Source organism: Eulemur rufifrons, chromosome 8 (genome assembly GCF_041146395.1).
Source record: "Eulemur rufifrons isolate Redbay chromosome 8, OSU_ERuf_1, whole genome shotgun sequence".
NCBI lineage: Eukaryota > Metazoa > Chordata > Mammalia > Primates > Lemuridae > Eulemur > Eulemur rufifrons.
The window spans coordinates 98,392,623-98,408,681 of NC_090990.1; the positions used below are offsets into that span (position 1 = coordinate 98,392,623).

General features: G+C 42.9%; 1 protein-coding gene across 1 annotated transcript; it reads left to right on the plus strand.

Moving 5' to 3' along the window:
• The first annotated feature begins 1,831 nt into the window (after positions 1–1,831).
• CD5L (CD5 molecule like) lies at positions 1,832–11,948 on the plus strand. Its single transcript, XM_069478548.1, has 6 exons — positions 1,832–1,977; positions 4,189–4,215; positions 7,300–7,623; positions 8,704–9,036; positions 9,592–9,912; positions 10,986–11,948. The coding sequence occupies exons 1-6, from the start codon at positions 1,950–1,952 to the stop codon at positions 10,988–10,990; spliced, it is 1,038 nt and encodes a 345-aa protein (XP_069334649.1). The 5' UTR covers positions 1,832–1,949; the 3' UTR covers positions 10,991–11,948.
• The last annotated feature ends 4,111 nt before the right edge of the window (positions 11,949–16,059 follow it).

A 16,059-nucleotide genomic window follows, 5' to 3' on the forward strand; every position in this document is an offset into this window, starting at 1 on the left:
AAAATGAATACCTATATATTTTCATGCTTTACATGCGATAAAGGCTAAAAACTAGAATCTATATAGAACTCAGGAAAATCAGCAAGAAAAAAATCAAACAACCCCATTAAAAAGTGGGCAGAGGACAGGAACAGAGATTTTTCAAAAGAAGATAGACTAATGGCCAAGAAACATGAAAAAATGCTCAACATCTCTAATTATCAGAGAAATACAAATCAAAACCACAATGAGATATCACTTAACTCCAGTGAGAATGGCGTGTATCAAAAAGTCCCAAAACAATAAATGTTGGCATGGATGCTGAGAAATAGGAACACTCATACACTGCTAGTGGGACTGCAAACTAGTGCAACCTTTGTGGAAAGTAGTATGGAGATACCTCAAAGAACTAAAAGTAGAACTACCATTTGATCCAGCAATCCCATTACTGCATATCTATCCAAAGGAAAAAAAAAAAGACATTTTATAACAAAGACACCTGCACTAGAATGTTTACAGAAGCGCAATTCACAATTGCAAAGATGTGGAAACAGCCCAAGTGCCCATCAATATGTGAGTGGATTAACAAAATGTGGTACATGTATACCATGGAGTACTACTCAGCCTTAAAAAATGATTAACTACTTCTTGTATTATCCTGGTTGGAGCTGGAGCCCATTCTTTTAAGTGAAATATCACAAGAATGGGAAAACAAACACCACATAACTCACCATTAAATTGATACTAATTGATCAACACTAACGTGCACATATGGAAATAACATTCATAGGGTGTGGGGCAGGTGGGAGGGGGTGGAGGGGATGGGTAAATCCACACCTAACAGATGTGGTGTGCACTGTCTGGGGGATGAGCACGCTTGTTGTGTGGTACAAAGGCAATTTATGTAACCAAACCATTTACACTCTTGTAATACTCTGAAATAATAAAAAAAAAAATGAATGCCTACAATGAACCAAGCTTTGTGCTGAGTGACCCAACTATTACAAGGAAGCTAAGTTGTCTCATTGTAGAGAAAAAATTATCCTGCTTAAAACAGCAGGGGTTATGTTAGCATATGAAGTTGAAAGGTGGATTAATATAGAGTTGAATAGTTCTTGAAGCATAGCTATACCTAATAATACAACATGGCAGAGGAGCCTGGGAACACCTAGGGTCTTACTGCTCAATCTCTGTCAATCATACCTTAGACCTAAGGACAACCTGAGTCCAGTGATCATGATGCCCATCACCACAGGGACCCGCCTCCTCTCAGCTCCCACAGATGGGCATACATCAGCGCAAGCACAGAAGTGTAGATCAGGGTACTGGACTCTCTGCTTAGCACTAGGAAAGCTGGTTTGAAGACAGTAAAACTAGGCCTATATGCAGAGATCAACACCTTGACTCTGGATTATGGCCTATGGGATGTGCCTCCAAGGGCAATTCTGCATTTATTCTATGGCCTCTGACTTTTATGTCCTTTAGGCACGCCCTTCTGGAGTAAATGCATCAAAATTGGCCTATTTACTCCACAAATCATACGTGGAGGCTGAGCAGTGCCTGGTATTCTAATGAGGATGCCCATATTTTTGGCACATGCCTTTCCATGTGGGAGCTGTTTCCCCTGTTTACAGAGTGAAGGGGCCGAAACAGAGATGGGTGGAGCTGGACTTACAACAGAACCAAGTTATGACAGCCTCTGTCAGTTTAGTTTTGCTGTTAGCATCTTTCTGACAGTTTTGACCACCTCCCTTCCTCTGGAGCATGCTGAGTTCAGCAAGTTCAGCTCTGGCAGTTCTGTCCCCTGAATCCATTGGTTTCTGGTCATCTGATAATGCTTTGACGCACTCAGGACCTGCCTCTCTCCTCCCTCTTAGGGTACTAAAGCCCAAACTAAATATTGCTGTTTGGGCATTCTTAGATTCCTTCCATTCTTAGATTCCAGCTCATCATCTTCAGCTGCCTGAGTTATGGCTCTGCTATTCTCCTTGATTCTTGGTGAGTATCTCTATTCCTTTTGGTTTAGGCTTTAGAGTTTTCCAGAACTTTGATTACCATCCTCTCCCTGCTGCCCTGGCACAGATTCAGGATGGTCTTCAAAGATGGTACTTTCAAGGGTGGTTTTCTCCCTCCCTTCTATAGTCTGGCAACTGTTCTAAACCCTAAAAAGCCACTTAATCCATACCGAATTTATAATCTGTGATTATTAGATTTTTGTCCTATTTCCCTATATCTTCACTGACAGATTTACTGCACTTTATTCCATTTCCCTCTTTACATAATTTTCCGTAAGTACTATTTACAAGAAGACAAATGAATGGACCCTGGGTAGCAGCAGGTAGAGCCATGAAAGGAAGTAGAGTTGCAAGACAGTCACCTTTCATTGATCATATTATCTGGTTTCCTCTGAAAGTGTTCCTTTCATTTAATGTTTCCCAAATTTTCCCCAGTTTCTTATTGCCTAGGTTAATCTAGAGATTTTGGAGCCAAAGAGACCTGGGTTTCTCATCCTGGCTCTTTGATTTCTTAGCTGTCTGAGTTTATGGGATACCATACTTCTCTGGAATCTTGCTCTCTCATCTATGAAGTGAAGACAATATTATGTTCCTCAAAGGCTTGTTAGGAGACTTTTCACAAGATAACTAATATAGGGCATCTAACAATGCCTGCAGAATCCGTACCCTAATCAATCACATACATGTTTATTGTCTTGATGATCTAGTGCATCACCAAAGCCCACGTGGATCTCTCAGTTGGGTACTTATGTGTCCATTTTAGGGTGCTGGCCATCTCTTAAACATCTGCATCCACTGTAGTACCCAACAGCTAATCTTGCTTCTTCAGGATATACTATTGGGTATTCCAGGCTCACCTACACTTTCCCCTGCTTTGTGAAGCTTTTCTGGCCTGTGCCACCTGCAATTATCCACCCTGCTGCAGAACTTCCAAGTCACTTACTGGTTATATCACTTTTGTACCTGCATATCAACCTTGGCATGCTCATTTTCCTTCACATGTATACATGTTTTGTGTGTGGGGTTATGCATTGATTCACATATGTGTGACATAACCTTGAATTTTAGACAGTTAGACAAGGCATCACAGAGTCTGACAGTAGCCACATTCTGAAGACTAAGGGCATGGGGTTAATGAGAAGTTGTTCGGAAAGCAAGAGAAGAAAATATTTCAGGATAAGCCCCTGAAATACTTGGACCTGCCTGAGAGGCTCTAGGTTGGAAACATATACGCTCTTTCAGAAAAATCCTATAAGATGGATGGTGGGCAAGTTCTATAGTTGCAAATTAATGAAGGTCACAGGGTTTGGGATTCTGCAGCATTAGGAGGGAGCCTCATGGACAGAGGAGTCCATCCATACAGAGATCTTGTAGGAACAGACTCCTGTGTTTCAGAGATGTGCTGGGGCTTGAATCTGGAGGTTTGGAATTAAATGTAGGGCTTCTTTCTGAGCTGCTGATCTAGATCAGGAGTTGGAAAACTACAGCTCGCAAAGGTGAGAATGATTTTTACATTTTTAAATGGAGGGGAAAAAAAAAGAAAAATAATATTTTATAACACAGGAAAATTACATGAAATTTAAATTTCGATGTCCATAAATAGATGTTTATTGGAACACAGTCATGCTCATTTGTATACATATATGTGACTGCTCTCATGCTATATGGTGACAGGTGAGTATGTGGAACAAAGGCTATACAGCCCACAAAGTCTAAAATATTTACTATTTACAGAAAGAGTTTGCTGACCTGGTCTAAATGCAGTGCCAGGCAAGTCCTGCCCCTTCCCTCTACTCTCTGCACGCCCCCTTCCCCCACCAGTGCATCCAGTGCTCTTTTCTGCTGAGCCAAGAGGCTGCATAGCCACACTTTTACTTCAGGCAGTAATAACCAATCAATCTAATTGACTAGAATAGAAAACCAAATTGATCATTGCCATCATCGGGCCACCATCACATGTGAAGGGAACAGGCTGGATCAGGCATCTATGGTACAATTGGTGCGTGTGGTTCCCAGCCAGTGTCAGTGTCCTTCAAAGCTGGTCAGCCCTGGAGAAGAAGGTGCCAACAGGACTGACCTTGGAGTCTCTATCTACCACTCTGTCTCACAAAGCCTGGCAAGGGAGTTGTGTTCTTTGAACAGAGCCTTGGAAATTGACTTCATGACCTCACCGACTGCCTTCTTTCTTTCCCAGCCATTTGCACCAGACCTGGACTCTTAGGTAAGATTGTTTTTGGATTTCTGAGAGGGAAGCCTCCAAGCTCAGGGGAGGGGAGCTTTTGAAGGTGCCTGGGCCATGCTGAGTGGCTGTGGTTCAAAACAGGCCCAGTAAACTTCATTTCCGGCTTCCTACGTACCCATTCAGTCTTGGGAAGAGTATAATGTGGTTTATCCCGGCAGGTGACCTCTCCCCACTTGGTTTCTGTGGCCGCATGGGCAGCATAAGAGTAGGAGATAGCGACATTTCAGGTCCAGAGGGCACTTCACCTAAGAAATGAACTTTCTTTTGGTCTGCTGGGTTCCAGCACATCCAGGTCCCCCTTCCAGGCTTAATGGCACCTTTGTTTGAATTAGAAATTCATCTGCTTCTGTGAAGCACACGGCTTCACCAGCAAAGCATAGGCTGGATTTCAGCCTGCACTGGCTACCTTCTTGAGGAGTCTTTCGGAAACGTACAAATTGTACACCCAAGGAGAGGGTGAGGCTGCACAGAGAGAACGCGTCTGTGGGAGAGGAAGTCTATGATGGTCTGAACTCAAGAGAGTCGGTTGTAGATTATCAGTTTCTTTGACACTGTCCTTCAGTCTACACTTTCACTTGATGGTAAAGGCTTTACCAGAGAGGGACAGCTATAAATTCTGCTTTTTGGTGTGGAGCATCCTACACCCTGATGGATGCAGCTTGATTCCTTAAGAAGTGCTGCTTCTGGGCTCTCATCCTGCCACTTGGTCTTTTTTCTTGGCCTCCAGCACTGTCTGTTACTGCAGGTAGAGTGCAGGGAGGCAACTGCTCTGTTTACAGCCCCCCATACTCCAAGACATTAATTCTCTGCCCCTGGGCCCGTCCCTCAAACCCTCTGCTGATATCGTAGGCCAAAGGCATAGGCTAAACACACTCTGCCTAAGACATGGCTGCTCTACGAGACCCCCTGCTCTTCTCTCTGCCTTTTAAATCTTTTCTCAGCCCTTATATTCCCTCAAACTGAATTTCTTATATACTCACGTTGTGTTCCTTTTTTGCTTATTTCTTCTTTCCTGAGAGCTGTTCTAGTCTTCTACTTCATAGAAAATGAAAATTTATTAAAAGTGAGAATTTTATAATCCAAAATGAAACAAAACATCTTGTGCTTGATCCTGACAGTTAGTATTTCCTGGAGTATACAATAATGCCGATCCAAACCGATCTTAGATACAATCACCCCAAAGTGATTTCTGGGTGATTGCTCTTGAATTATATTTATTTATTTTGAGACAGAGTCTCGCTCTGTTGCCCGGGCTAGAGTGAGTGCCATGGCGTCATCCTAGCTCACAGCAACCTCAAACTCCTGGGCTAAAGCAATCCTACCGCCTCAGCCTCCCGAGTAGCTGGGACTACAGGCATGTGCCACCATGCCCGGCTAATTTTTTTCTATATATAGTTTAGTTGGCCAGATAATTTCTTTCTATTTTTAGTAGAGACGGGGTCTCGCTCTTGCTCAGGCTGGTCTCGAACTCCTGACCTTGAGCGATCCACCCACCTCGGCCTCCCAGAGTGCTAGGATTACAGGCGTGAGCCACCGCGCCCAGCCTTGAATTATATTTATAACCAGATGTATAAATCTTGAACTCAGGTGTGCAAAAATGGAAACTTTTCTTAGTTTTTTATGGTTAAATTTTAATTTTTACCTCTAGCCTTCAAATTCCTATTGCTCTCCCAAAAAAATTAAGGAAGAAAGGGAGAGAAACAAAAACAAATAAACAAATTTCAGATCAAAGTTTTCTCACTCAACCACTTCTCTCGGGTTGATTCCAAGTTTCTGGAAGTTTGGGCAAAGTTGAGACAAGGCAGGAAGTGGGAAATCTGGTTCTCAGAAGTCCTTTTCCATCCATGCAGGCATCTGGGTCAGATCATGTGGCCCATGTTGGCCTCTATTAAGCTGTTTATATTCCAATAGGCCACAGACCTCGAGTCCAAATGTGGCCTCTCCTGGTGCACCAGACCTCTCTCCACTAACTGCCCTGCTCCACAAAGGCATGGCAAATTCAGCCTCTGCTATATTGCTCTGAGGCTGAGGAAACTTTCTGGAATGGCCAAGCCTACTTAATATAAGCTACTTGAGGGGAGCAATGCTATCTATCTTGTTCACCACTGTTCTCTGAGTTCATTTAAAAAATACCTGAAACGTAGTATGTGCTCAGCAAATGTTTGTTGTCTGATGCGCTCTTCCCTGGTCTCCCTACATAGCCATCTCCACTCTACTTGTATGTCTTGGTGGAAGGGAGAACATTTCTGTTAGTCTTTTCCACCCCCAGAGTTCTATTCAGGGAGCAGAGCCAAGTCCTCAATTCCTCAGAACTTATCTGTAGGCTCTAGGGACCCTCTCTCCTACTGCTAACCTCTAGAATTCTCTAGACAAACTATTGTGGCTCTGAGACTCTGAAGCTCTGACTTCTCTTGCTTGAGCTCTCTGTATTTCTTCTGAACTGGGTGTTTGCACAAGGGACAATGTCACAGAACGGGTAGGAGTGGGCCACTGACAGTAAAAGAGATTTAGGTTGTTCAGCCCAAATTATATCCAAACACTCTGCCTCAATCTGGCTGCCTGGAGAGAGACAGGGTCGTGAAGAAGAAAAAACACAATAGATACCATCTTGACACTTCTGCTCTGGCCTGGGCTTCCACTGTTGGACAGCGTGACCTTAGGACCACCGCTTCATGAGGATCATTTTCCACATCTGTGAAATAGTGGAGTGGATGGGCTTTATGATCTCTATAGGTCCTTCTGGTTTTGACCACCAGAGAATCTCAAAATTCTGTTGCATCTTCAACCAACATCTTTCCCTCAATCTTCAAACTGAAAAAGCCAGAAGTCATGTCTAGGTATCTTGGAGTTTCTTGGTAGGGTACAATTAAGGGTATAGCAGAATCAGAACTCAGAGATGGGGTCCCAAGCTCCTCTCCTTGGCTTTCCCTTCTGATCTCTCCTTTTTAGTCCCCAAACTCTCCACACTGTTTGTTAAGGGCAGAAGAGGCCCAAATTGAATGAGTATGCGCCCACCCTCTGGGTTCCTCCCAGGTCTCCAGCTAACACTCCCTCTCTTTGCAGAGTCTCCATCCACGGTGCGGCTGGTAGGAGGCTCCCACAGGTGTGAAGGACGGGTGGAGGTGGAACAGGAGGGCCAGTGGGGCTTGGTGTGTGACGACGACTGGGACAAGAAAGACGTGGCTGTGGTGTGCCGGGAACTGGGCTGTGGAGCAGCCAAGGAAGCCATTGGTGGTATTTTATTTAAACCACCACCAGAAAAAGGGCAAAAATTTCTTTTTCAAAAGGTCGATTGCAAGGGGATGGAAGATACACTGGCTCACTGTGAAAAAGATGAAGATGTTATTGATTGTTCTATTGACGAGGCTGCTGGGGCATTGTGTGTGAGTGAGTATTGCAGGACTCATAGACCATCTGCCAGCTGCCCACACCCCTCAAGGCCACTCCTGTCTGTCTTTATTCCCCACCACTGACTTTCACACAATGGCTAATATCCTCACTTAGCATTGTTACTCCTACTTGGTAGAGCAAATGCTTTCTTCTTAGTTTCAATTTAACCTGTTTCTCTTATTTACACACATGCAAACAAACATGCACAGATCAAGAAACCACTAAACATTTGTTGAATAATGTATCTTGTTTATGGAGCTCAGGGTGGAGTTATGGGGGAAGAAATGAGCTTGCAAAGTATAATGTTTGTTTTTCGGATAGTTTCAGTTTTGAAGGGGTCTACCATCCAGTCGGGTAAACAGGAGATACTCATAGCAAACCAACACAATCTCATAGATAGATGATAAATAGGTTGAGAGACAGATACATAGATAGAGAGATCTGTGTTCCTTTACTTCCCTACATACATTTGCTATCCCTCACATAGAGGGAGAAATTATTAGTACTTTTGCCTCCACTAGGGTGTGATTGACTGAGGGGCTAGTCTATGTCTCCTTTTTTTTTTTGTCTACCCATAGAATTTGTTACTGAAGAAACATCACTTTTTTCTCTGATGCTGAAGTCTCATTCCTATTTCTTAGAAAGATTGAGGGTTGGGAGCACTAATCTGGGATACTTGGCTGATAATGCCAACACTGAACCAAAGAGTTTTTGGTTGTGGGCACATCTTTTATGTTATTGTATTTTTTTTAAAAAAAAATCTACACAATGTTTCTAACTGCTTCTTGTGAGCAGCAAATGAAAAGTTGAAAGTGAAAATAATTTGAAAAATTAAAATGCTACAGAAATGAAAATGATTCAACCTGGAACTGAGAAACTATGTTTCCTGCCTTGATTCACTCATTCATTCTTTCAATTTTTTATGTTTTTAAAATAAGCATCGATTAGGCAGTATTAAGCACTTTAATACACATTATACTGAACACCAAGAACTGAGAGATGTGTCCACTAGGCCCCCTTTTCTGAGAAGACTATGTTCTAGCAGAGAAAAGACACTTCATTTTTCTTTCTCCCCAGACCCAGATAGCCCAGTTTTTGAGGAGGTGAGGCTGGCTGATGGCCCTGGGCGCTGCAAGGGGAGAGTGGAGGTGAAGTACCAGGACCAATGGAGCCCTGTGTGTAAAACAGGCTGGAACCTCAAGGCCACAAAGGTGGTGTGCCACCAGCTGGGATGTGGGAGGGCCATACTGGCCCAAAAATACTGCAACAAGGCTACACAGGGCCAAGGACCCATCTGGGTGAACCAGATATCATGCTCAGGAAAAGAAATAACCCTTCAGGATTGCCCTTCCGAGCCTTGGGGGAAGAACAACTGCACCTATGATGACCACGTGTGGGTTGAATGTGAAGGTAACGCCTGTGCATCCAGAGACTAGGTTTATTCATGGATTTAATTAAATGAAATTCTATTCAAACAATATTTACAAAGAACTACTCATGCACCAAAGGACCATTGCAAACTTATTTAATTGTGCTGATCATCAATTCTGTTGTTTTTAAAACAGGGATGATAATACTTGCCTTTGTATATGAAAATGTTTTAAATAATATTAGGCACTACATTAACATGAACTGTAATTGTCTTGAATTCTATATAATAGGGACAGGGCACACCAGTCCATGTATCTGTTGATTTCTTCAGTTTTTAAAAACTATTAGAAATTCAGTTATAAATATGATAAATTTATAAAATGGATGGGGAAGTAAAAAGGCCCTAGTTAGAGGAACAGACCTGGGCTGCAGGGGTTGGAACCTGATGGAGACCTTGAGAAGGAGCTACAATCACAGAAACACATGTGAAGGGTTCCAAATGTGCTGATGGTGTTTGGTGAGGTTGTAAACAATCTTATTTTTTCTTCCTTCCCTTCCTCTCTCCAACCCCCAACTTCCTCCTCCATCCTGCAGATGTCTTTGACTTGAGACTGGTAGGAGGAGACAAGCCCTGCTCTGGGCGACTGGAGGTGTTTCACAAGGGTGTATGGGGCTCAGTCTGTGATGATGGCTGGGGAGCAAAGGAGGACCAGGTGGTATGCAAGCAACTGGGCTGTGGGAAGTCCCTCTCTCCATCCTTCAAAGTCAGGAAAAGCTATGGCCCTGGGCTTGGCCACATCTGGCTGGATGATGTTCGTTGCTCTGGGAAGGAGCAGTCCCTGGAGCAGTGCAAGCACAGATTTTGGGGGTATCATGACTGCACCCATAAGGAAGATGTGGCTGTGATCTGCTCAGGTAAGTCCTATAGATGGAGTTCATGAGGGCTGGCATGGAGGGTGATGAAGGAAGAGAGGGCAGTGGGAGTGGACTCTGGGGATAAGGGTAGCTCTCCCGGGGCCATGAAGGTGCTCATGGTCATCGCCTGTTTGTGAGTACTTTCAGGGATATGACTGGGCATTCTAGTAGGTTTTTTCATCCTGGGGGTGGAGCTGGGGCTAGGGGTAGGGCTGACACCAAGAATACAATAAAGAAACCTACAAGTATTAAATGTGAGAACAAGAAGAGTTTTGAAAATTATTTGATCAATATCCTTATATTAAACATGAAGAAAGTGAGAATCAGAGAAAATACACAACTTTCCCAAATCATAAAAATTGCTTTCAAATTATATAGCAGAATTATAACGACCAGTCTTTACTCTCAACCCAGAGTTAGTTCTCTTAGATGACCCCCATCCTTAAACCCCAAGTTTAAATTGTGGAAGATGGGCTCATCTCATTCTATTTGTTGTCACTGCCCAGATTTTAAGTGGGTCTGTGGGAGTGGGGGTTATGGTAGGGGGATCTTTGAGAATGTCCATGAAAGAGTCTTATCAGGGAAGCCAGGATACCATCCCTGAACCGTAGACCTCTTTAGGGGAGAGCAGAAAGCAGCCCTGTCCCAACTTGCACTGGGAAATCCAAGTGCAGTCCCTGGTGGCTGACTCAAGAGAGCCACAGGTCTGAAGCCCAGTTGTGTAATCAATGTTGGGCTACTTGATTAAATAACTAACTCTGGAACTAGGTAAGAGCTAAGAGTTGACCAAGGAATGTGGAAAGCAGTTAGTGCCCAGAGAAGAATGGATATAACAACAGAAGCCTCGGGTTTGAGCCCTGCTGCTGTGACTCACATGGGAGCTGATCGAATACGTCCCTGGGATACTGCTCCAGATTCTGACTTGGCTTACATCGGTGTAGGATATGTGTGTAGCTCAGCTCTCTTTCCCATTCTGGGCCCCAGTCTTCTTCCTGAGCTTATTTGAGCTTGAATGGAAAAATCCCTTTTTGGCCCATTTCCATTCTTACTGCATTTTTCTCTTCTCTTTACAGAATAGTATCCAAGCCTTCCTGATGTTGGAGCCCCACTGGCTCCACCTGCCCCTGCCTGTTCTCCTGGTCCCTGAAACTCATGCTGGGCCTCAGGCTTTGGCCACCACTCCCTCGTCCCCTCAGGAGTCAGAACCCAGTGCTTACGCCTTGCTCTTAGGATCAAGCACCCCCATCACCGCCTCTAGATAAGAGCTGTTGAGTTCCTTATTGCTTAGGAGGATGAGCTTCCAGTTTCCCTGCACTCACCGCTGACCCCTTGGCATTGGTTTCGGCCTTTCCTGCCTCTCCCCGAGCTGCCTGGAGTCATTAGGCCTGTCACTTTGACCAGATGTGCAGGCCATTACTAAGGGATGATCTGAGTCTGTAAACAACATGAAAGGACTGAAACAATGAAAGGAACATTTGAAAGGAAATATGAATACACAATATTTTGGAACTTGGAGGAAAACTTAGAGTTTTTTTTGAACTCTTTTTTTTCTCAAGCTTCAGGTGATCACAGTAATAACAACACCTCACTACTCTGCTGTTTCTTAGTGAAAGTAGACCTGTTTTTTTTTTTTTTTCAGGAGCAGAGCATTGTTCTGTAATCCTAGAACTTTTCATGACACTTAAGAAAAGATGTTTCCTCCTCTGATTGCCCGAATAAATCACCTTTCTTGTTCATCCCTATACAACCTGGCAACATGGTTGGCATTTAACAAGAGGAATCTCACAAATACATTTTACTTTATCCAAGGAAAAATGTATTGGTTACTGGGAAAAGGTCAAGAAAGGGGCAGAAAGAGGTTGGAGAGGTCTAAAGTTGCATCTCATGACAATTAGAAAATACTATTTTCAGTTTATCAACGGAGACTTTGGGGTCTGCAAGCCTGAGGCAAGACAGAATGATACTAAGAAGAGAATCAAGATTTAGTTGTAAAAATCGGCAACTATAGACTCTGAGACTAAGCTGAATACTTATCAAATGGCTACATTTACACTGTCTAATACATTAAATCTCACAGTCTCAACAGTCGCCTCCCTGTGATATACTCTTTCTTCCCACGAGGAAACAGGTGTGTCAGTTACTCTGCAATGGCCTTTTAGCCAAGATTAGGTAGAAGAGAGCCTTCCTCCAAATACAACCATATGTGTAAGATGGCTCTCCTCTGAACGTGGGACTGTCTCCCTGTCTATTTCCTGCTCCAGTCTGTGAACCTGAAGTCAATTCTGCCGCTCTTGCACTTCAGGCTGACATATGTCTAATAATCCAACTCTGCTATGCCTTTCTAATCTGACATCCTTTTTGCTTTTCTTCTAACCAGTGTGTTTATATTTCTCACACAGAGCCACACTGATCTCTGGTTTCTGACTCTGATTAATTCTGTCAGAACAGTTCAACAGTTAAGGGAAGACAGTGAGTGTGAGGAAGGGTGCAGTGGAACTGGAGGAGGGTGGGAGGGATATAGCCCAACACTTGGCTGGGAGTCAGGGAGCAAAGCTGTGATTCCCTAAGTCACCATCTGTCCCAGAGTACTCATTTTTATAGCATTAGGTTTTAACAAGGAATGTAAAAACACTGAAGAAAGGATAGAATTTCTGACATTGTAATGTTGAAATAATGGAATAATGGGGTCCTCTGAAAAGTGAGTCCCCAAGGAAGTGCATAGAGCTGATACTATTTGGTGACAAAGACTTGTCCATTCGTTAGGTGCAGGGTGTGATTGTAATGTTTACTCTGTATTATTCAGATAAGAAATGTGAGAGAGATCACTGCAAGAGGGAGCTGGAATCTTGCATACTGGCTATGGGATCCCATGGTTGTTAATGACACTAGAGTGTGTTTATGTTTCCCAAACCAGCTGTTCCATTGTAGTTTAATTTGTTGAATGAATATTTAAGAGCTACCATGGGAAAATAGGTAGAGAAACCCAGGTTCATGGAGGAGAGGAAAATGCCTTACCACACGGATCTGAGGACCAGAGGAAGCCCCTCCACAGAGCTACATGGATAAGAATGAAACAGATGGACAGAGAGGAACATACATGAGACACAGGGATTCTAGAAAGTATTTTTGGTTTCTGGTTCTTATCTCTTCCTGGGGTCCAGTGGCATTCCAGGCCTTGGCTTCTGTGACAAACTGCTCTATGTACTTTATGTACTTTAAAACATTTTTTGATTGAGTTTTCTCATGTTGAGTTTTGTACTTCCAACCAAAAGAATTCAAACCAATTTACATATTTTTAAATTAATAAGGTGATCACTCATCTTTTGCAAGGTTGATTAGATTAGTAATGAATAGACTCCGACTGCATTTATAAAATCAGGTTTATGAACCCGAAAGGATGAGAACGAGGGCCTATAACAGAGGTACTGCAAGATATTACTCTTTAGTGGCCTTGGTTGAATGGATGCCCAATCAACCAGCTTTACAGAGTGACATTTAAAATTCATGGCCTCCACATTAAAACACAGATCAAGTAAAGATTCAGTGAAGGTGGGTTATAAAAGATAGGCAACTCAGAATGACAGCTATTCATGCTTTCTGCTTCCTCTGTTGGAAAGGCTTTCTTCAACTTTGCTACCTGGTGAAATTTTAATTGTTCTCAATGTCTTATTTCTCTTTAAAATATAATTTAAATCAGGTTGCAACCCAGCTTAAAGCCCTTTGAGAGCTTCTGATTGCACATAAGTTAAATGCAAACTTTTTACTTTCATTTAAAAGACTGTGCATGATCTGGCCCCCACCTACTCCTCCAATCATACCTCATACTACTCTTTTCCTCCTACAGTCCATTCCGGCTACATGGCTTTCTATCCCTTCCTCAAACACATTAGATTTACTCAACTGTGGTAAGTCTTTCAGAGGAACACCTTTTTGGGAGAGGAACTATCAGGAAGTTTGCTAGGACATGTTGAGTCTGAAACTTATTAGACCTCTACATGGGGATATTGAGTAAAAGTTTAGAAGAGAGGTCTGAGGTTGAATAAATAATCTGGGAAATCATTGCACATACATGATATTCAAAGCCATGAGGCTGGAGACTTCAATCACAAGAAAACAAGTAAGACTAAAAAGGAGAAGAGATCTAAGAACTAAGCCTCATGGTACAGCAACATTTAGCTTGGACCCTTCTGAAACAAGGACTTAGTTGTAGGTTTTCTATTGGGTTGCAATTTTAGGAAATATTTGTGAGGGACTGAGAAAAATTAGTAGGAAACGGAGAACATCCAATAAAGTGAGCATTAATGGATTGGTTACTGCTATGGGCAACAGGGTCTCTATTCCACAGGGGTCTTCTGAGGCACTGGGTGAAAATCATTTCAAAGTTTTTTCACTGAGGAATGGGAAAACTGAGGTATTTATCTACCAATCCCATATCTCATTGATTAAGAGTTGCTTCTGTTGGTGTTAAACTTTGCGTATGGGCTGAGCAAACTCCTGAACACCTGTGTAAACTACAGGTAGAAAAGCTAAGACATGTGGACACTTGGGGTGAGAAGCTGTCAGCTTCATAAGACCTGTCCACCAAAGGTGTAGAAGACAATGAAGTATTAATAGAAGTAAACATGAGACTGTGGTATGAAGAAAGTGTTTCAAGAAGGAGATATGTATGAACTGTGCTGATAGGTCAAATAAGATGACTGAGAATTGACTATTGGACTTGATACCATAGGGTACACTCTCCCTAGGTGCACCATAGAAATACTCCCTTCTGAGGTCCTGCTATTTTCCTAGGACATTGCAAGGACATGGAACTCAAGTTGTTGCCTCACATATAACCCAGAACCACTCAATTCCCTGGTCTTGAGGAATTTATCACCTTCTCTCTTCCACTTACTCTCCACTTCCTCCCTTCCTCCATGCAAGGTTAATTTGAGTTATTTGGTGGAGTGGTTGAGACAATAGCCAAATGTGGATAGTCCAAGAAGGCAATGGAACATGATGAAGAGGTAATATAGTTGCAACAATGAACTGGATGACACGATGGCATTTTTAATTACTCTACTATAGGAATTTGCAACTCAGTGACTTTTACTCTCTGGCCTTGCCTCATGCTTCCTACCCAAATACCTCGATTTGGGATCTGTCTTGGTTATTTTTCTCCTCCTTAATGTTTTTCCTGAAAGTACCTGTGATGGCTAATCTTTTTTTTTAATTTCAGCATATTATGGGGGTACAAAAGTTTAGGTTATGTATATTGCCCTTTCCCCCCCACCCCCCTGAGTCAGAGCTTCAAGCGTGTCCATTCCCCAGACAGTGCGCATTGCACTCATTATGTAGGTATACACCCATCCCCTCCCTGCCCCCACATCTGCCCGACACCAGATTACTCTTATTCCCAAATGTGCACTTAGATGATGATCAGGGAAACCAATTTGATGGTGAGTACATATGGTGCTTATTTTTCCATTCTTGGAATACTTCACTTAGTAGAATGGGTTCCAACTCTCTCCAGGAGAACATAAGAGATTCTATATCACCATTATTTGTTAGATAGAAGAATGGCCAACAAACATATGAAAAAATTCTCAGCATCTCTAATCATCAGGGAAATGCAAATAAAAACCACAATGAAATATCACTTAACTCGAGTGAGAATGGCCTTTATCAAAAAGTCCCATAACAGGCTGAGTGCCGTGGCTCACACCTGTAATCCTAGCACTCTGGGAGGCCAAGGCGGGAGGATCGCTTGAGGTCAGGAGTTCGAGACCAGGCTGAGCAAGAGTGAGACCCCATCTCTACTAAAAATAGAAAGAAATGATCTGGACAGCGAAAATTATATATATAGAAAAAAATTAGCTGGGCATGGTGGCACATGCCTGTAGTCCCAGCTACTCAGGAGGCTGAGGCAGAAGGATTGCTTAAGCCCAGGAGTTTGAGGTTGCTGTGAGCTTGACGCCACGGCACTCTAGCCCGGGCAACACAGCGAGACTCTGTCTCAAAAAAAAAAAAAAGTCCCATAACAATAAATGTTGGTGTGGATGCAGAGAGACAGGAACACTTATACACTGCTGGTGACACTGCAAACTAGTGCAACCTCTGTGGAAAGCAATATGGAGATATCCTAAACAGATTCAAGTAGACCTACCA

Bases quoted from the DNA above. Each gene is read 5' to 3' on its own strand.
- CD5L (XM_069478548.1), top strand. From the start codon at position 1,950: ATGGCTCTGCTATTCTCCTTGATTCTTG. The intron at 4,216-7,299 runs GTAAGATTGTTT...CTCTCTTTGCAG, and splicing joins CACCAGACCTGGACTCTTAG to AGTCTCCATCCACGGTGCGG. The intron at 7,624-8,703 runs GTGAGTATTGCA...CTTTCTCCCCAG, and splicing joins TGCTGGGGCATTGTGTGTGA to ACCCAGATAGCCCAGTTTTT.